Source organism: Lithobates pipiens, unplaced genomic scaffold (assembly GCF_037356315.1).
Source record: "Lithobates pipiens isolate NorthernLeopardFrog02 unplaced genomic scaffold, aLitPip1_a1.2 Scaffold_13, whole genome shotgun sequence".
Taxonomy (NCBI): domain Eukaryota; kingdom Metazoa; phylum Chordata; class Amphibia; order Anura; family Ranidae; genus Lithobates; species Lithobates pipiens.
In genome coordinates, this window is record NW_027507718.1 from 117,374,186 (window position 1) to 117,397,342 (window position 23,157).

A 23,157-nucleotide genomic window follows, 5' to 3' on the forward strand; every position below is an offset into this window, starting at 1 on the left:
CCTGCCAATACTCTGCAATACCCTGCCAATACTCTTCAATACTCTGCCAATACTCTTCAATATCCTGCCAATACTCTGCAATACATACCCTGCCAATACTCTGCAACACCCTGCCAATACTCTGCAATACCCTATCAATACTCTGCAATACTGTGCCAATACTCTGCAATACTCTGCAATACCCTGCCAATACTCTGCCAATAAATACCCTGCCAATACTCTGCAATACCCTGTCAATACTCTGCAATACTCTGCCAATACTCTGCAATACATACCCTGCCAATACTCTGCAATACCCTGCCAATACTCTGCAGTACCCTATCAATACTCTGCAATACCCTGCCAATACTCTGCAATAACCTATCAATACTCTGCAATACCCTATCAGTATCAATACTCTGCAATACCCTGCCAATACTCTGCAATACCCTATCAATACTCTGCACTACCCTATCAATACTCTGCACTACCCTATCAATACTCTGCAATACCCCGCCAATACTCTGCAATACCCCGTCAATACTCTGCAATACCCCGTCAATACTCTGCAATACATACCCTGCCAATACTCTGCAATACCCTGCCAATACTCTGCAGTACCCTATCAATACTCTGCAATACCCTGCCAATACTCTGCAATACCCTGCCAATACATACCCTGCCAATACTCTGCAATACCCTGCCAATACTCTTCAATACTCTGCCAATACTCTTCAATATCCTGCCAATACTCTGCAATACATACCCTGCCAATACTCTGCAACACCCTGCCAATACTCTGCAATACCCTATCAATACTCTGCAATACTGTGCCAATACTCTGCAATACCCTGCCAATACTCTGCCAATAAATACCCTGCCAATACTCTGCAATACCCTGTCAATACTCTGCAATACTCTGCCAATACTCTGCAATACATACCCTGCCAATACTCTGCAATACCCTGCCAATACTCTTCAATACTCTGCCAATACTCTGCCAATACTCTTCAATACCCTGCCAATACTCTGCAATACCCTGCCAATACTCTGCAATACCCCATCAATACTCTGCAATACTGTGCCAATACTCTGCCAATACACACCCTGCAATACCCTATCAATACTCTGCAATACCCTGCCAATACTCTGCCAATAAATACCCTGCCAATACTCTGCAATACCCTGTCAATACTCTGCAATACTCTGCCAATATTCTGCATTACTCCACCAATACTCTGCATTACTCCACCAATACTCTGCATTACTCCACCAATACTCCGCCAATACTCTGCATTACTCCACCAATACTCTGCATTACTCCGCCAATACTCTGCATTACTCCGCCAATACTCTGCATTACTCCGCCCATACTCTGCATTACTCCGCCCATACTCTGCATTACTCCGCCAATACTCTGCATTACTCTGCCAATACTCTGCATTACTCCGCCAATACTCTAAATTACTCCGCCCATACTCTGCATTACTCCACCAATACTCCGCCAATACTCTGCATTACTCCACCAATACTCTGCATTACCCCGCAAATACTCTGCATTACCCCGCCAATACTCTGCATTACCCCGCCAATACTCTGCATTACCCCTCCGCCAATACTCTGCATTACTCTGCCAATACTCTGCATTACTCTGCCAATACTCTGCATTACTCTGCCAATACTCTGCATTACTCCACCCATACTCTGCATTACTCCGCCCATACTCTGCATTACTCCGCCAATACTCTGCATTACTCCGCCAATACTCTGCATTACTCCGCCAATACTCTGCATTACTCCGCCCATACTCTGCATTACTCCGCCAATACTCTGCATTACTCTGCCAATACTCTGCATTACCCCGCAAATACTCTGCATTACCCCGCAAATACTCTGCATTACCCCGCCAATACTCTGCATTACCCCTCCGCCAATACTCTGAATTACTCTGCCAATACTCTGCATTACTCTGCCAATACTCTGCATTACTCTGCCAATACTCTGCATTACTCCGCCAATACTCTGCATTACTCCGCCCATACTCTGCATTACTCCTCCAATACTCTGCATTACTCTGCCAATACTCTGCATTACTCCGCCAATACTCTAAATTACTCCGCCAATACTCTAAATTACTCCGCCAATACTCTGCATTACTCCACCAATACTCCGCCAATACTCTGCATTACTCCGCCAATACTCTGCATTACTCCACCAATACTCTGCATTACTCCACCAATACTCTGCATTACTCCACCAATACTCTGCATTACTCCACCAATACTCCGCCAATACTCTGCATTACTCCACCAATACTCCGCCAATACTCTGCATTACTCCACCAATACTCTGCATTACTCCACCAATACTCTGCATTACTCCACCAATACTCCACCAATACTCTGCATTACTCCACCAATACTCTGCTATACCCCGCCAATACTCTGCATTACCCCTCCGCCAATACTCTGAATTACTCTGCCAATACTCTGCATTACTCTGCCAATACTCTGCATTACTCTGCCAATACTCTGCATTACTCCGCCCATACTCTGCATTACTCCGCCCATACTCTGCATTACTCCGCCAATACTCTGCATTACTCCGCCAATACTCTGCATTACTCCGCCAATACTCTGCATTACTCCGCCCATACTCTGCATTACTCCGCCAATACTCTGCATTACTCTGCCAATACTCTGCATTACCCCGCAAATACTCTGCATTACCCCGCAAATACTCTGCATTACCCCGCCAATACTCTGCATTACCCCTCCGCCAATACTCTGAATTACTCTGCCAATACTCTGCATTACTCCGCCAATACTCTGCATTACTCCGCCCATACTCTGCATTACTCCGCCAATACTCTGCATTACTCTGCCAATACTCTGCATTACTCCGCCAATACTCTAAATTACTCCGCCAATACTCTAAATTACTCCGCCAATACTCTAAATTACTCCGCCAATACTCTGCATTACTCCACCAATACTCCGCCAATACTCTGCATTACTCCGCCAATACTCTGCATTACTCCACCAATACTCTGCATTACTCCACCAATACTCTGCATTACTCCACCAATACTCTGCATTACTCCACCAATACTCCGCCAATACTCTGCATTACTCCACCAATACTCCGCCAATACTCTGCATTACTCCACCAATACTCTGCATTACTCCACCAATACTCTGCATTACTCCACCAATACTCTGCATTACTCCACCAATACTCCGCCAATACTCTGCATTACTCCACCAATACTCTGCTATACCCTGCCAATACTCTGCAATACATACCCTGCCGATACTTACTCTGCAATACTTACCCTGCCAAGTCTCTGCAATACTTACCCTGCAATGCCCTGCCAATAATCTGCAATACCCAGCAATAATCTGCCATACCCTGCCAATACTCTGCAATACCCTGCCAATACTTATCCTGCCAATATTCTGCAATACCCTGCCAATACATATTCTGCTAATACCCAGCCATACCCATCCATGCTCAGCCAAAATATTATTGGGGGAGATGACGTGGATATTACAGTAGGGGAGATGTATATTGCAGTGGGGACTATATGGTGGTGACATTTTTCACAGGTTTTTGCAAATTCAATTATTATTTGCTGATCCGAAAAAAGATCCGATCTGTGACTCAGATCCAAGGAATGATCCGATCCGTGAGTTTTTTGATCCGTTGCCGATAATCTTGCACGGCAAGGGCAATGTTATTCCAGTTTGTGTGATATTTTCTAATTTGCTGTATTTGAATTTGGAACAGGGTGTATTTGTGTTAGAAATTCCCTGCGAGGGAAAGATCATCACCCATTGTGTTGATTATTCTGTTTGACAAGTTAACTTATTTTGTATTTGTAAACTGGCACTTTACAATAAATGTACTGTATTTTCTGTGAAATATATATGCATATGAGCGTACCTTTATTTATTTTTATTTTTTTTGGTGGGGGAGTGGATCTTGGGTGAGAGTTCCCACACTTTTTTCCCCAGCACTTGACCCCTGGGGTTAGGGGGAAGTTCAGGTACTTTGGACTGCCAAAAAATTTAAAGTCTTTATAGAAGGAATCCAGAGAATAACCGTTTCACAGCTGGATTTCTACAACCCCACGGACCTCCTCTCACTAGGCCTAGCAGCCGGTATGGTATTAAGTAAAGTCTCTGCCACAGACTTGGATGTAGAATACTTGAGAAAAGTCTCTGCCACAGACTTGAATGTGAAATACTTGAGAAAAGTCTCTGCCACAGACTTGAGCGTAACCAAGGGACATAGACAAATTTAGAGAACTATCATACGGTACCAATATCTCTCAGCCGGTCCGACGATACCGTATGAGTGTAGATCCATGAAATGTCCTTCAACTTAGCCTCCAGGCTCCTTCAGAGAAGCCAACCTTGTGCATAGCCTTCTCCTGAAGAGTCATCCCCTGGATGCTTCTCCAGTTGCTGGGCATCTCCTTAGACGAGACGGCACCAGACCACCCCTGAATCACCAGGCCCCGACATCCACTCAGGCCCGTCCCTGCAGCTGCCTCGCCTCGGGCCATCCAGAGCGCACAGCAGGAGAACACTCCCACTGGGCTGGTTCAGAGAAAACGTGGCATTCAATAGACCCAGCTACAATGCGTTCTACCACTTGTTGGCGGTGACAGCGACACCTGCGTCCAAGGAGAACCCAGTGCCTGCCAACTGGACTGGTACTGAAAACATAATTTAGTGAAATTAGCCCTAAAACCCAACTATGGTTTCAGGAATATTAATTTTGAAAAACATATAGTGCATGCTCATCAGGAGCCAGCGCTACATATATATATATATATATATATATATATATATATATATATATATATATATATATATATATATATATATTTTTTTTTTTTTTTTTTTAAATCACGTGTGTTTAAGCTTCTGTTTGGGGTGACACATTCAAATGCAATAGACTGCGCACACCTATGCCTATTGGAAAGAACGCAGGCCCAGATGGCTACATGGGTAAATGCTATAAGCTATTTGAATAGATCCTGTCTCTTTACTTCCTTAGTTTTACCAAGTCAATCACCCTTGGAATGCCCTTTTTCAAAAGTTAACCTAGCACACCTTTCAATTATGATACACTCTCTCCTCTGCCAAAGTTACAGGCCAATCGCCCTGATTAATATCAACAAAAAATATATATATACAAAGATTATGGCCTCTCCCTTTTATTCATTTACTGAGACCAAGTTGGCTTTGTTAAAGCGAGAAAAAGCCCTAACTTGCTCCTTGTGAAGACTTATAGAAAACGTTTGACCTCTGTCATTCCCACCAAGATATATAACAAAGTATTGAGATGAACTTTTGATATTGACCAAATACTTATTTTACACCATAATTTGAAAATAAATTCTTTCAAAAATCAATGTGATTGTCTGGATTTGTTTCCACATTTTGTCTCTCATAGTTGAGACTGGGAATAAACACCAGCCCTGGAAAAAATTTCATACCAGCCCCACAGCATTATTATACCAGTCCAACAGCATTACCTCAATATTTTCTTGTTCATGAAAGGGAAAACCATACATTTTAAAGCACATTTGATGACGAGTGTATTATATACAGATATGAAATCACATAGGGATATATATATATATATATATATATATATATATATATATATATGCAAATTCCAGTTAAAAGTGGTAAGTGGACAATCATCAAGGGGGACCCTAGGAACTCAGAACGTGGGGGGGGGCACCTTCCACAGAAAGAATACACTAAGGTAAGGGGGGTAGGTGCCCACCAAATGCAGCTTTACTCTGCCCGTGAATGCAGTCTCACTGTGCCCACAAATGCGGCCTCACTGTTCCCACCATTGCAGCCTCACTGTGCCCATCAAATGAAGCTTTACTGTGCCCATGAATGCAGCCTCACTGTGCCCATGAATGCAGCCTCACTGAGCCCATGAATGCAGCCTCACTGAGCCCATGAATGCAGCCCCTCCTGTGCCCCATGTCCTAGTCTGCAGTCCCTGTCTGTGGGAAGGTGTTTTGTTGATGCTCGGTACGGTACCTTGCATGCTAGCAGGATATCCATGACGGCCAGCATCAGGCAGTGTCTGTTCTCATTTTGGATGGGGACGGTGCTCCTTCCAGAGGATCTGTTTACTGTGAGATGAAGTGGTCCCTGGCCACCTGCACCTTAAGCCATCCCCATTTTCTGGCCCCAGTCAGCCTGTCCTCTGGTCCTGGGGAAGTGGAGAGTACTGGGTGGGAGCTGGAGAGAAGGGGGAGCAGAGAGTACTGGCGGGGTTGGAGAACACATGGGTGGGGGCAAAGAGCAGGGGGTAGTGGAGATCACAGAGGTGGGGAGCAGAGAGCGCTGGGGGGGGGGACTTGAGAGTACTGGGGGGGCCAAAAAGAACAAGGGTGGAGAGCATAGTAGGCTGAGAGCACTGAGGGGGCTAAGAGTGTGGGGTGGCGAAGAGCACTGGGGGGGGCAGAAAAACAGGGGTGGAGAGCACGGGGCTGGAGAGTACTGGGGGGTACAAGGAGTGGGGGGGTGAGCTTGAGAGCACCAGTGGGGGCCAGAAAGAACAGGGGGAAAAGCATGGGAAACTGGAGAGCATTATGGGAAGTGGAGAGCATTGGCAGTGTTGGAGAGCACGTGGGTGGGGGCAAAATGCAGGGGGGTGTGGAGAGTACAGGTGCCACGTGTTGGGGGGAGCCAAAAAGAACAGGAGTGGAGAGCACGGGGGTAGAGAGCACTGGGGGGGCTGGAGAGAGATGGGTGGAGATTGAGAGCACCAGGGGGCCATAAAGAACAGGGGTGGGGAGAATGGAGGGCTGGAGAGCACTGGGGTGGGGGCTGGAGAGTGATGGGGAGAGCTGGAGAGCACTGGGGAGGTGAAAAAGAACAGGGGAGAGAGCACTGGGGGGAGTGGAGAGCACTGGGGGGAGAACAGGGGGGAGAGCACTGGGGGGGGGAGAACAAGGATGAGGAGGAGAACACTGGGGGGAGTGGAGAGCACGGGGGGAAAAACAGGGGGTGAAGAGCACTGGGGGGGTGAAGAGCACTGGGGGAGAGCACGGGGGGTGAAGAGCACTGGGATGGTAGCTAGAGAAGGATGGGGAGAACTGGAGAGCAGGTTGGAGGGGCAGAAAGAACAGGGGTGGAGAGAACTGTGGGGTGGGGGGACAGGGGGGAGAAGAGCACTGGGGGGCAGGGTTGAAGAGCACTGGGGGGTGAAGAGCACTGGGGGGGTGAAGAGCACTGGTATGGTGGCTAGAGAAGGATGGGGAGAACTGGAGAGCAGGTTGGGGGGGTAGAAAGAACAGGAGTGGAGAGAACTGTGAGGGGGGGCTGGAGAGTGTGGTGGGGGAGGAGAGCACTGGGGGGGCAGGGACCACGAGGTAAACTGGGGGGCAGTAAAAGAAGTTGGATAGGAGGATCAGCAGGGGGACTGCATATAGAGGAAATGATCTTTCTATATTCCTCCATGCAGCCGCTGAATGCTTGATTCTCCTCCTCTCCCTCCTGCAAGCATTCAGCGGCTGCAGGGAGGAATATAGAAAGCTAATTTCCTCTATATGCATCCCCCCTGCTGATCCTCCTATCCAGGCACACATGGCGGGCTGTACGGGCAGCATCTCCTCCTCTTGATCACAGCGCTGGCTGGCTCTGTGTTCGGCAGCCGCTCTGTAACACGGCCCACCCCCCCAGACCACCTTGTGTGATAGGCGGAACGTTGATTCTATCTACTATCACACGAGCTGGTCTGGGGGGGTAGGGCCATGTTACAGAGCGGCCGCCGAACACAGCGCCAGCCAGCGCTATGATCTGCAGTAGAAAGCACCAATGCAGCCGCAACTAAAAGCGGCCCCAGGGCAGGCGGCCTACCGGGTATCCCGGTAGGCCAGTCCAGCCCTGTATATATATATATATATATATATATATATATATATATATATATATATATACACACACGCACACTATACAGACTGCACTATATACTCTGAACTGCAATATATGTACTATACGGACTACACTATATACTCTGAACTGTATTAGATATATATATGACACTAACTGCACTATATACTCTGAACTGCTTTATATATATACATACGAGACTAACTGACTGCACACTACACTATACTACCTGCCTAATCTCCACTGATTCACTATATATGGCCACCGTGTAAGCAGCAGCTTTATATAGTGTGGGGTGTGGACATAGCCGCTGAGCCATGGTTGGCCAAAGGCACCCTGCCTTTAGCCAATCATAGCTCTCACAGCAGATCGTGCTGTGATTAGCCAAAGCATACAGGTTAGGTATGTGGCACTCCGCAGCGCTCAAATTTGCGTGAATGTATCTTCTGTCTTCATCTTTATATACTGTTTAGAAAATGCACGTCTCGTTAGAATTTTCTCTTCCTGATTCACCTGTGGGTGTGGATTCTTGCCATACACTGGGAGACAGGTGATTGGAGGAAAGGCACACACCCCCTCACCACACATGCAAAGCTTGCCTGTGACTAGTTCAGCTTTGTGCTAATCCATTTATAGCTCCCTCCCGGACACAAACGTCAGGCTCCCGTCTCGGAGACCTTGTCAGAAGTTATCAAGCTGAAAACAGAAGAATGGAGCAGGAGAAAACTAGGGGACATAGTGCTTTGAAGAGAGATAAGAAAACTGCAGATATATGTGCCCAGCTCAAATTTCATGAATCAGGTTTACATCCGCTTTAAAGCTCTTGATTTTGCAACACATTGGCCTTGACATAAACATACACCCAAGGATTATGGCCTTCTATGTGCATCCTACAGCTACATACAATGAATGGGCTTATTCACCTCAGCAGCAGTTAAGATTGTCCATTTTCCCCTCTGCTCTTTATGTCCCTTGAGACCGTCCTAGCCACAATACTCAATCTCCATAAAAAATAGTAAGCATGTGAATAGAACAAACTGTCCAAAAACTGTCCACCTGTGTTTTAACCGGGAATTAACTCTCCCCATACTCAAGCACTGACTCAGTAAACTCAGCCTCCTCTCAAATTTCACAATCAAGTTAATTCTGACAATTTAACATCAGGCTCTCCCCCACAAACACAGTTCTCATTTGCCTGGCGAGAAGAAACATAGGCATTGACAGCCCAATACAAAGATCTTTTTAGACATAACTTCCAACCCCCCTTACAACCAGATTGTACGCGACCTGCACAGATGGGATAACCCTAAATTCTTTTGTTCTGGTTGCACTGGACTAATCAAAATTAAGTTATTACATTATATTTTGTTTATTCAGTTGATGCCAATTTCACATTGCTCAAGCTTGATCAGATCCCTAACATTCCAAGTTGATTGATGTTATCTTGTCACACAAAAAAGCCCCAAATCCAAGTCCTAACCAGAACTAAAAGCAATAGATGCATGACCTTCTGAGTCATTTGAAAATACTATGAGGCCTTATTAATAAAACTTTGGACTGGACATTAAAGAGATATCAAAAACAATGATTGGTTGCTGAGCAAGCCCTTGCAAGCCAAAAACTTACCACAGTGTGTGGTGCGTTTTTTGAAGCTGCTTTTCTTGTGCATGAGGCCTTAATGTAGACAAGGGAAGACTGGTTGAAAACAGGCCATACTTCAGCTAGTTACCTCTCTTTTTACAGTGCAACCCTTCTCCTTTCTCTACTTGTGTCCCCTTGTTCATCTGATTTTTGTTCACTGTTTAAAAGACTAATTTTCTACAATGTTCTAATACTGTATATTAATTATGCCTTGTTTTTATACGGATGAAAAATTTATAAAACTTTATTTAAAAAAAGTACGGAAACACATTTGCTTTGTTTCGTCAACACAACATACCTTAGTTACAGCCATTGCACAGCTGTGCCCCAGTATTTCGATAAACTGCTGTTTCCCAAAACGGTAGTCTTCCAGTAATTCTGTTTCTACGGCTTCTGCTTCCTGTTTACTAGAGAAAAAAAAATATTTTTTGTTTGTACTTCCCTTTTCACATGATCTAAATTAGGCAGTTATAATATTATTAGTTTTATCTGTCCCAAAGCAAAATTCCTTCATGAGATCACTTCGGTAGAAGTTGTAATTCCCTGACCTCTAGACTGCATACTTGCTCAAGGGCATTGATGCCACTTGCGGTGAAGACACATACTGGCCTAGAAGTAGTATACATACTATAAGTCAAAAACTGTCACCTTCCATCTGAGACTTATTTTACCTTATGACAAATTTGTGCAAGTATAAGTGCAGCATAAACAGAAAGCATTAACAGAGCCTTTTCAAAGCTTCCAGCAACCTTCAAGCAGCTTTCTTGAAGCCTTCAGAATCCAGTATCATCAGTGATTCCCAGGCAGGGATGTCTAGATCTTTGTCTCTCGTCAAGCTCCCTTTTTTCTCCCTTTTTTCACTTTTAGATGCTATCATTTTTTTGATTGAGAAAGGAAATCAACTTACCCAAAGGACCCCATTCAATTAAAGTAAAAATGAAATGTAGGAATACTTGTAGGTTTTTTAACCAGCTAGAACAAAGCCTGTTTTATGCCATCTTTAAAACTGATAAAGAACACCACTATGCTAAATGTGTTTGGTGTTTGGTGTTAAAGCTGTTGTAGGTGTTACCACCATTCTGAAGAATAAGGGTTGCATGGGTACCCCTACTATACCGTATAGTCAAGCATCAAGTATCCACTTATTTTTCACTACTCAAATGTATGGACCAGGGTACCACATCTATATTTGTGTTATGCTATGCAATACATCTGTTTAAATGTTTTTACACAAATGAATAACAGTCTTTTCAGGTACACCTTTGTCAGGTAATGTAAGGCCTGCTTCATCAGGGGGCCACAAGGGTATGATATAGCAAAAATCATTATCCAGAAGTGCTACAGATGGAGAAAAGAAACCCCAATAACAGCAAGTATAGGGGCAACAAACAGGAAGAGTTGGTCTCCCAGCAAGACTCCCTCGTACAATGGATCCCTATAAAAGCTGTTCCTTTCTCCAAAAAGTATTGCACATATATTACTATATAATTAGGGTATGTACCCAAGTACTCTTACTTTAATTTTCCATAAATCCCTGGTGACTCAGGTAAAAGATTTAAGCCACAGCTAGGTCTATGTGCACTGTTAGGGGTAAAAAAGACATCAAAACACAGCACCAACAACCTGCCACACGTGGGTGGGAACTGTCTTAATCCACCAGTGGGTACTTGGAGAAGAAAGCATATCATTTTTTGGGGGAAATAGTTATATTTACCATATAGACCCTTTGGTCTTTATTGCAAAAAAAAAAAAAAGTGAAGCTTTTCTTTCGAACCTAAACAGAACACAAATTGTAAAAACAGACAATCAAAAGGCAAAAAATCTTGACAAAAATCCAATTTTCATGTTCAATGTCTCCAACACATTTGCACATAAATAATGTTTAATTGCTAAGTAAATGATTATGAGTAATATACTACTGGAAGTATAATATCACATTCACCAAGAAATCCGATTTATGGTAACTGTTTAATTAAATATCATTTTATGTAAACAGATCATTTGCATATGTGATAAACACACCCACGCTTTATTCATCTAATACAACTGTTGTGTTTCTTACTGGACTGAAGAAATGTCTTGGGCTGAATAGCAAATACAACACCAGCTGTTAACCTCTTATGCCTGTACTGCAAGAAGGAGATATGGGAATGCATTTATATATACAGGGATGCTTAATGTAGAGCTTGTACACACGAACACCAGGTGCATGATGCTCCTGTTTATATTTCCTATGCCAGCTGAATTGAAAGGGGGTGTTCTTAAGGGAGACATTAGTAAGAACCAGTGCTGCCTGTGAATACTGATACATACTGATATTCACATTCTTTCCATTGCAATACTACAACGAAATAAAGCAAACACTTCACTTAACACCCATGCGTATTGAACATATAATTTTTATTAAGTATTACACAAAACACTTCACGTAACATCCATATGTATTGAGCGTATGATTTTCTTTACGTTTTAGGTCATTACAATGCACCATATGACATAATGTTGAAGTACAAAATCAAGGACAGCTTTCATGTACGGAGAGCTAACCTCTCTAACATATAGCATATTGTGTATAACAGTAATATGGTATCAAAGGATTTTTATTTACAGTCCCAATGAGATCATATCATAGGTAAACACATCGATAATGCAGTAAAGCTACATTGGATTGTTAGAGACATACTGTCTAAACACAAGAACAGTGTGTGTATAAGTAGTAGACAATCCAGGGTATGTAACCAAATAAAAAAAAACATTCAGCCTTCACCAACTAGATTTATAATAACAAGCTTCCCAACTAAGGAAGTGTGTAAGGCAGGCATGTCCAAAGTCTGTCCCTCAGGCCAATTGCAGCCTGCGTTCCGGTTTAATGTGGCCCCTCCTGGTAATTTGGATATACAGTTGTGCAATTAAGTTTACATACCCTGGCAGAATTTATGATTTCTTGGCCATTTTTCACAGAATATGAATGATAACACAAAAAAAATTCTTTCACTCATGATTGGTGTTTGGCTGAAGCCATTTATGATCAATCAACTGTGTTTACTCTTTTTAAATCACAATCACAACAGAAACTACTCAAATGATCCTGATACAGAAGAACTTGAAGAAAGATGGGCTGCATGCTCGAGTTGCCAGAAGAAAGCCATTACTACACAAATGCAACAAAGTATCCCGCTTACAATTCCCCAAACAGCACAGAGACAAGCCTCAAAGCTTGAGGCTCAAAGCCTCCCCTCTGATGTAATGCAGGTTTCCATTACATCAGAGGGGGGCGGGGTCACCCATATGTCATTGGGGAAGCCCGGCTTCCCCCACTAGCGTCAGAGGGGGCGGGGTCAGTTGACGGGTGGCCCCTCCCTCCTCATATAAGAAACGTCAGGCCGCCAGGATCCCGTAGTGTCTCCGACAGTGGAGACAGAGGATGCAGGGATGGACTGTGCTGGAGGGAGAGATCACCCGTCGCTGAACCAGATCAGCCATCACTGGACCCCGGAGAGATGATCATCCGTCGCTGGATAGCAAGAGTGGATTACCACCGCTGGAATCTTTTTTTTATTTTTAATAAAGAAATTTTTCAAAAGTGTGTTTGTCTTATTTAACAATTTTTTACACTTTCTTTGTCAAATGGTAGGGGTACTTTGGAAACCCTTACCATTTCAAACAGGGGGGGCCGGGATCTGGGGGTCCCCTTGTTAAAGGGGGCTTCCATATTTTGATAAGCCCCCCGCTCGCAGACCCCCACAACCACCGGCCAGGGTTGTGGGGATGAGGCCCTTATCCCCATCAACTTGGGGACATGGTGCTTTGGGGGGGCACCCCAAAGCATCCCCCCAATGTTGAGGGCATGTGGCCTGGTACGGTTCAGGAGGGGGGGCACTCTCTCACCCCCCCTCTTTTCCTGCGGCCTGCCAGGTTGCGTGCTCGGATAAAGGGTCTGGTATGGATTTTTAGGGGGGCCCCACGTCAATTTTTTTTATAATTTGATGCAGGGTTTCCCTTAATATCCATACCAGACCTGAAGGGACTGGTAATTGAATGTGGGGGAACCTCACTGCTCCCGAAAAAACTTCAGTTTTTAAAACTTTTTTTTTGCATTGATCCATGTCCCCTGGGGCAGGACCAAGGTCCCCAAACACTTTTTAGGACAGTAACCATTAACCTTTAAAATTAGCACTTTAGATTTCTCCCATAGACTTGTACAGGGTGTTCCGCGGCTTTTCGAATTTGCCGCGAACACCCCAAATTGTTCAGTTTGCCGAACAGGCAATGTTCGAGTCGAACATGAGTTTGACTCAAACTCGAAGCTCATCCCTAGTCCTGAGCAGTGCTCGGGGATTATTTGGAGCCACAAAAGATATATATAGTATCTCACAAAAGTGAGTACACCCCTCACATTTTTGTAAATATTTTATTATTTTCTTTTATTTTCATATGACAACACGGAAGAAATTACACTTTGCTACAATGTAAAGCAGTGAGTGTACAGCTTGTATAACAGTGTAAATTTGCTGTAGACCCCTAAGTGAAAATGTCCAAATTGGGCCCAATTAGTCATTTTCCCTCCCCGCTGTCATGTGACTTGTTAGTATTACAAGGTCTCAGGTGTGAATGGGGAGTAGGTGTGTTAAATTTGGTGTTATCGCTCTCACTCTCTCTTACTGGTCACTGGAAGTTCAACATGCAACCTCAGGGCAAAGAACTCCCTGATGATCTGAACAAAAAGAATTGTTGCTCTACATAAAGATGGCATAGGCTATAAAAAGATTGCCAAGACCCTGAAACTGAACTGCAGCACTGTGTCCAAGACCATACAGCGGTTTAACAGGACAGGTTCCACTCAGAACAGGCCTTGTCATGGTCGACCAAAGAAGTTGAGTGCTCAAAAGAAAAAGAAGTGCTCAGTGTCATATTCAGAGGTTGTCTTTGGGAAATAGACGTATGAGTGCTGCCAGCGTTGCTGCAGAGGTTGAAGGGTCAGCCTGTCAAGTGTTCAGACCATATGCCACACACTGCATCAAATTGGTCTTCATGGCTGTTGTCCCGGAAGAAAGCCTCTTCTAAAGATGATGCACAAGAAAACCCGCAAACAGTTTGCTGAAGACCAGCAGACTAAGAACATGAATTACTGGAGCCATGTCCTGTGGTCTGATGAGACCAAGATAAAATTATTTGGTTCAGATGGGGTCAATCATGTGTGGCGGCAACCAGGCAAGGAGTACAAAGACAAGTGTGTCTTGCCTACAGTCAAGCATGGTGGTGGGAGTGTCATGGTCTGGGGCTGCATGAGTGCTGCCGGTACTGAGGAGCTACAGTTAGTTGAGGAAACCATGAATGCCAACATGTACTGTGACATAGCGAATCAGCGCATGATCCCCTTCCTTCGCAGTCTGGGCCGCAGTGCAGTATTCCAACATAATGATCCCAAACACACCTCCAAGATGACCACTGCCTTGCTAAAGAAGCTGAGGGTAAAGGTGATGGACTGGCCAAGCATGTCTCCAGACCTAAACCTTATTGAGCATCTGTGGGGCATCCTTAAATGGAAGGTGGAGGAGCGCAAAGTCTCTAACATCCACCAGCTCTGTGATGTCATCATAAAGTAGTGGATGAGGACTCCAGTGGCAACCTGTGAAGCTCTGGTGAACTCCATGCCCAAGAGGGTTAAGGCAGTGCTGGAAAATAATGGTGGCCACACAAAATATTGACACTTTGGGCCCAAATTGGACATTTTCACTTTTCACTTTTGTTGCCAGCGGTTTAGACATTAATGGCTGTGTGTTGAGTTTTTTTGAGGGGACAGCAAATTTACACTGTTATACAAGCTGTACACTCACTACTTTACATTGTAGCAAAATACCATTTTTTCAGTTTTGTCACATGAAGAGATATATGAAAAAAATATTTACAAAAATGTGAGGGGTGTACTCACTTTTGTGAGATACTGTATATATCCAAATAACATGCCCAAGCTCATCTACTCACCACACACAGCCACAAGGGCAAGAGAATTCTTGTTGGGTAGTCTATTAGTGCTCAAAAGGAACACACTTGGACCGTATTTTAATGGTTCAAAGAATGTCAGGCAAAATGGTTGGCCCTCACGCATGTTCACTTCATCAATTCTGGCCCTCTTTGAAAAAAGTTTGGACACCCCTGTTGTAAGGGCAGAAAAATACTAGACGTTTATTAAAAAAAAAGGAGTTATCTCCAAAAGAAAAGCTTGAAAAGGCAAAGCTTGATTCATCAAGGGAACCAAGGAAAAAAATTGCTAAACTCAAACATAGAGCTGAATCCCACTGAAATTTATTGCAGCCTAATTTTGCCAATTTCTGGTCTTCAAATGTAACTTTGCAAGCTTTTTGAAGGTAAAGTTAACCTTTAGGAGTATGTTACATGATATGCCCATATTTAGGGTGTAGGCCTATACTGCCACCTCCCATTGCCAACGTTCCCTGCTCTGTGACAGCGAATGGGGGATTGTCTTTCCAGGTCTGATATAAGAGGTGGAGAAACTTGATGGCACAATCCCGGTACCATCTCCAATTGAACAATAATAAAAGAAATAATTTCCAGTCAATTCAATGGGAAGGACGAGAAAATTATAATTTTATATGTGCCAATAAATTCAATATACATATAGATAAAATACAATTTTTATTTACACAATAAAATAATTAAAAACCATATCACACAAAACCCATCAGTCAGTTGTATGATAAACACGATACAGATCATAGGCATGCACAGGGAGTGTGCCAGGTGTGCGCTAATCACCCCCATGCGGAGTAAATTCCTCCTGCTTCCCGGGTCTATGTCATTTGCCAGCTGCTTCCTTTTCTGAATGAGCACAGTGAGTTATTGGTACAGATCACTCTCTGTGTTCATTCATAACTGAAGCCTAGTAAACTGTGTTTACTAGGCTTCAGTTTGTGAATGAACACAAACCCACTCAGTACAGAGCACTTCCCATTGATTCACTGTCCAGTGCAGCTGACGCTGCAGAGAATGGGGCTGGGGAACCTCTGTCTTCAGCACTTTTTTCTGTCACAAAAGTGATGCATCAGGGGTCTGTTTAGGAGCCCCACTGGGGGCTTTGGTGATATTTCACCAAAGCCCCCAGTGGGGCTCCTAAAAGAAGTGTAAATAAAAAATACTGTAAAAAAATAATAGAAAAAAACCCAACTGACACCATCAACATTTAAATACATTTTAATATGTTTGTTTACATTTATATGTGTGTGTTTCTGTATATATATTTATACAGTGTATATATACAGTATCTCACAAAAGTGAGTACACCCCTCACATTTTTGTAAATATTTTATTATCTTTTCATGTGACAAAACTGAAGAAATTAAATTTTGCTACAATGTAAAGTAGTGAGTGTACAGCTTATATAACAGTGTAAATTTGTTGTCCCCTCAAAATAACTCAACACACATCCATTAATGTCTAAACCACTGGCAACAAAAGTGAGTAAACCCCTAAATGAAAATGTCCATATTGGGCCCAAAGTGTGAATATTTTGTGTGGCCACCATTATTTTCCAGCACTGCCTTAACCCTCTTGGGCATGGAGTTCACCAGAGCTTCACAGGTTGCCACTGGAGTCCTCTTCCAATCCTCCATGACAACATCACGGAGTTGGTGGATGTTAGAGACCTTGCGCTCCTCCACCTTTTGTTTGAGGATGCCCCACAGTCCGGTCCATCACCTTTACCCTCAGCTTCTTTAGCAAGGCAGTGGCCATCTTGGAGGAGTGTTTGGGGTCATTATCATGTTGGAATACTGCCCTGCGGCTCAGTCTCTGAAGGGAGGGGATCATTCTCTGCTTCAGTATGCCACAGTACACGTTGGCATTCATGGTTCCTTCAATGAGCTGTAGCTCCCCAGTTCCGGCAGCACTCATGTAGCCCCAGACCATGACACTCCCACCACCATGCTTAACTGTAGTCAAGACACACTTGTCTTTGTACTCCTCATCTGGTTGCCGTCACGCACGCTTGACACCATTTGAACCAAATAAGTATATCTTGGTCTCATCAGACCACAGCACATGGTTCCAGTAATTCATGACTTTAGTCTGCTTGTCTTCAGCAAACTGTTTGCAGGCTTTCTTCTCATCTTTAGAAAAGGCTTCCTTCTGGGACGACAGCCATGAAGCCCAATTTGATGCAGTGTGTGGCGTATGGTCTGAGCACTGACAGGCTGACCCTTCAACCTCTGCAGCAATGCTGGCAGCACTCATACGTCTATTTCCCAAAGACATCCTTTGGATATGGCGCTGAGCACATGCACTCAACTTCTTTGGTCGACCATGACAAGGCCTGTTCTCAGTGGAACCTGTCCTGTTAAACCGCTGTATGGTCTCGGCCACAGTGCTGCAGTTCAGTTTCATGGTCTCAGAAATCTTTTTATAGCCTATGCCAACTTTATGAAGAGCAACAATTCTTTTTGTTCAGATCCTCAGAGAGTTCTTTCCCATGAGGTGCCATGTTGAACTCCAGTGACTAATATGAGAGAGCGAGAGCAATAACACCAAATTTAACAGACCTGCTTCCCATTCACACCTGAGACCTTGTAACACTAACGAATTACATGACACCGTGGAGTGAAAATTGCTAATTGGGCCCAATTTTTGGCATTTCCACTTAGGGGTATACTCACTTTTGTTGCCAGCAGTTTAGATGGCTTTTTTAATGGCTGTGCGTTGAGTTTATTTGAGGGGACAGCAAATTTACACTGTTATACAAGCTGTACACTCACTACTTTACATTTTAGCAAAGTGTAATTTCTTCAGTGTTCTCACATGAAAAGATAATAAAATATTTACAAAAATGTGAGGGGTGTACTCACTTTTGTGAGATACTGTGTATATATAACACAAATATAAAAAAAATACACAATGCAATATTAATATAATTTCACTGTATACCATGGGGGGTGGAAAGAGAAAAGGAAGGAGAGATATAAAAAAGAAAAAAAAAAGGAGAACAAGTGCAAACATCTTAGGATCCTCAGGAAGTATTCCCAGACCTGCTGTTACTTTTTGAAATGGTTGTGCGGGGATCCGTGCACTGAGCTGCGTCATTCATTCACAGTTTCCTATGAATGAAAGAACTACAACTAAACTGCAACTGGTGCTAGGGTAACTGTGGTTTTCTCATTGATAATAATGCATGCCCAATCCAATTGGTTAATTTCATCTCTCTGGATGTTATCAGTTAATTAACCCTTTTGATGCTAATCTCATTCCTATTACTTCTAATATAGCTTTGAAACTTGTTTTTTTCTATTTTTACCCAAATCTTTCAATACAGTACAAAGAACAGAGAAGTGTTTCCAAACCCAATAAATGAATATTTTCAGATCTCGATCTTTAAAGGTGACCATACTGTCAGGTCACCTTGAGGCGAGGTGACAGATGCACACCGTAGGGATCAGGAGTGCACCACAAGGTTGTGGACCCTACGGCTGACTGCTTCAGACGGGAGACAGATCCCACTGGGGTTAGAGCGTAAGATTCCCTGGGGCGCGGAGTCTAAGAGCCAGCAGGTGTTCACCAGCGTCTCTAGTGGTGAGGATGGACTTGGCTGCAACTGGCTCCAGGTCGCGACCCCCAGGGTCCCCCAGCTGCTCGCACCCACAGTAGGCAACAGGAGGATAGGGATAGTGAGGGACAAAGCCAAGGTCGGGGCCACAAGCAGACAGGAATAGTCAGGGACACGCCAAAAGGTCAGGATCACAGGCAGACAGGGATAGTCAAGGACACGCCAAAGTCGGTAACGGAAAACAACAGAAGAGCACATGGCAGGTAACAGGAAGCTAACACACAAAGGTTGATCAGCCCTGTTAGCTTGCAGTGCACAGGTTAATATAGGGTTCCCTGATAGGGCCTGGGGTGGAGCCATGCTAGAGGAGAGGTTATAAAAACCACCAGGTGGAAGTGGCTGGCCTCTTAGTCAGAACGCATGAGGGGAGGTAAGCCACTAGAGGAAGATCACTGCATAACCATGACACATACGCTGCAATCAGTTAGATCTTAAAACAATTAGATTTAGTGCAAGAGCCTGTTTGATTTCCTATAATTTGAATCAATTGTTCAAGTGCGTCTTCCTATTACCTATTTTGCTGAAATATCGAGTTGTACAGAGATTGGCCAATCAGATTGCATAGTGCATGACCATCTTAAGTGCCAAATTTGGAATGTAGATTTGCCATGATCCACTTGTATTTTCCTAATGATATTTCTTGGGCATTATACAAGGCACATGAGAAACCACATTTTTTCAAGACATGCTAGAGTGATCAGGAATCTTCAAACTACGGCACTCCAGCTGTTGCGGAACTACACATCCCATGAGGCATTGTAAAACTCTGATATTCCCAGACATGACTAGGCATGATGGGAATTGTAGTTCCTGACCAACTGGAGGGCTGTAGTTTGAAGACCCCTGTGCTAGACCATTATTATGCCTCCAGAATTGGGAGTGTGGAATCTACCCAACTTCTCTCTGCTGGTGGACACAACCTACACCTATAGATATATATATTTTGGCAGCACAGTGGTGTAGCGGTTAGCACTTTCACCTAGCAGCAAAAAGGGTTGCTAGTCCAAATCCCACCTGTGACAACATCTGCCTGGAGTTTGCATGTTCCCCCTGTGCCTGCTTAGGTTTCCTCCAGGTACTCCAGTTTCCTCCCACACTCTAAAAACTTGCTGGTAGGTAAATTGGATCCTGTCTAAATTAGCCCTAATATGCATGAATATGTGTTAAGGACCCACACAAACACCACCCCATGTTAAAAAATAAAATAAAATTTTCTTAACATTCTTTACCTTGCCTCTTTTCGGGGCAAGGTAAAGAATGTCATCTGCAAGCTTTACATAACATAGGTTTGCATGCTAATGAAAAAATTGAAAACCCTTACACAGTCCATGAAACACACAAAACGCAAGTTCACCCAGTGTAGAGACAGAACTTTAAAGTGGGTACACCTGTTAAGGATGTCCTTAAATTACTAACCCAAAAAATAGACTCTCTGAGCTTGACCAGAAACATCCAAGTGCTGTTCACATATTTTACATGCCAATGATATGTTTTAAAATGTAATCTTGTGTATTTCACACACCTGTGAAATTTTTTCAAAGGATCAATTGTACCTTTTTTGATCTGGGAGATATTTTCTATTTAACCACTTCAATACAGGGCATTTTCACCCACTTCCTGCCCAGGCCAATTTTAAGTTTTCAGCGCTGTCGCATTATGAATGACAATTGCACGGTCCTGCAACACTGTACCCAAATGAATAGACATTGCAGCTGCCGGGGACGTGCCTGTGGGCACGTGCATCGGCTTCTGAATGACACACCCCCTAGACGGCCGGGAAGCCGAGGATGTGATATGACACCCACCCAGGGTGGGTGATCCCTCCTGCGGATGTCATTTGACTATGGGCGGGGAAGAAAGTGGTTAAAGTGCATTTTTCAATTTATATTGATATTAATTTGACAGTGTCTCTTGGGATAATTTTTATTAAATTTTTTGTCTATCCTTTTTTTGGGGGGTTGCACCGATACCCATACTAGTATCTAGTATCAAGTACTTTTACTCAGGCAAATGCTCCAATGCTTGATCTGATACCTGGGCAGTCGGGTGATCGGGGTTAAAGTTACAAGCACCAATCCCCACCCTGTATAGGTTTCAATAAAGCAGCTAACAGCTGCTTCTCCTCCTCTCCCTCCCGTGGCTTTTAGCTGCTTTATTGAAATCTATACAGAAGGACTGACTGTCCCCGTATCCTCCTCCTGTTCCCCTCTGTGTCCTCCTCCATGCTCCTCAAGGCTCCTCCCAGCCCCCTCTGTGCTCCTGTCCCCCTCCATGCTCCGCTACTGTCCCCATCCGTGTGCTCTGCTCCGGTCCCCCTCTGTGTACTCTACTCCGGTCCCCCTCTGTGTGCTCTGCTCCGGTCCCAGTCTGTGTGCTCTGCTCTGGTGCCACTCCATGCTACGGTCCCCCCTCCGTGCTCTGGTCCCCCTTCCGTGCTTTGCTACTGTCCCCATCCGTGTGCTCTGCTTCGTTCCCCCCTTCGGTACCCCTCCGTGTGCTCTGCTTTGGTCCGACTCCATGTTGCGGTCCTCCCTCTGTGCTCCTCCATCCCTTTTGTCCTCGATCTTTCAGGATGGAGAGAGGAGGAAGGAGCTGGTAAATCTGTAATTTACCGGCTCCTTCCTTTTCTGAATGAACAGAGCCAGTGATCACTGAATCTGTCCATTCATAACTGAGCTTTGTAAACTGTGTTTTACGATGCCTCAGTTTATGAATGGAGAGGAGCCTCTGTCTCCTCTCCATTCATCTCCAGTGCATCTGAGGCTGCAGAGAAAGGGACTGGGGAATCTCTATCCTCAGTATCTTTCCCTGCGTCAAAAGGGAGATGTCAGGGGTCTGTTAAGACCCCTGATATCTCACCAAAGCCCGCCCCCCAACAGGGCTGATAAAAAATAAATAAATCGTAATAAATCAATATTTAAAAGGTTACCCCCCAACAAACAAAAGAAAGCATATATCGGTAATAAGTATTGGTGAGTACTTGAAAAAAAAGTGCTTGTACCCTGTCTTAAAGTGGTATCGGTGCAACCCTAATTTTTTTCAAACATTTAATTTTATGTAGTTTACATGGAACTGATCCTAAACTACACAGTGAATTTACAGCATTATACATTCAAGAATAAAGATATTTGACAGTATCAAGTATGTAAATGCTAAAAAAAAAATTAAAAATGACTTTAAATTAGTAAAACTTACAGTTGTGATTGAACAATGACTGTAATGGCGTTTGCTATGTATACTATTGCTAGTGCTCCATTTTTTTATTTTTTTTTTAGTTTAAAGGCTCTCACTAGTCATGTTTTAAATGCAATATCCCCCTCCAGTGGTCAGGACAGGAGCAGCACCAAAATACTGCTCAAACGATTTTTTTAAATAAAATATTAGCATTTAAAAAGAAAAAAAAACAAACACTTCACTGAATATGTGCAATTGTTTAAGGTTTTCCATACTACGTATGCCACATTACAGTGGTAAAAATCTCTGATTTAGGGAGGGAGGGAATATTGCATGGAAACATAACATCAAAAAGATAAATTAATTTAGCTGCAATGTTAAATTCATTGCAGACTGTCAAATGAACCAAAAACTGATAAGAATAAATTACATGTTCTACTATAAAAGATTCTAATTTCCACCAGCTTATCATGAATAATTTTACTTGACATAATTGTATCAAATATGTTTACAAATGTGGAGTAAGCAATATATTTCAATATATTTCTAATTTCCCCCATAATTTACACCTAATACACATATCATTGGAATAGATTACAGTTCTAAGAAACCACCCTATACTATCCAGTCCAAATACAGGGCCCACTAAGAAGGAAAACATAGCAAGATTGAGGCTTGGCGTAAAGCCTGTAACAAACATGCATTGTCTCTTGTGCAATAAAATGCCCCTACCTGCCTGCTCACTGTCTTCTTCTGCACTGTGCACTGTGCATGCAAAGCTTAGCTCTGTGTGCCGGAATGACAGTCAACCTGGGT

General features: G+C 43.6%; 1 protein-coding gene across 1 annotated transcript in view; it reads right to left on the minus strand.

Moving 5' to 3' along the window:
* The window catches only part of YJEFN3 (YjeF N-terminal domain containing 3), a 358,972-nt gene that overhangs the window by 177,408 nt on the left and 158,407 nt on the right, over nucleotides 1–23,157 (minus strand). Inside the window, exon 2 of the mRNA XM_077475431.1 lies at nucleotides 9,853–9,961. Coding sequence (XP_077331557.1) covers nucleotides 9,853–9,961 — 109 coding nt within the window. The remainder of the gene's footprint in view (nucleotides 1–9,852; nucleotides 9,962–23,157) is intronic.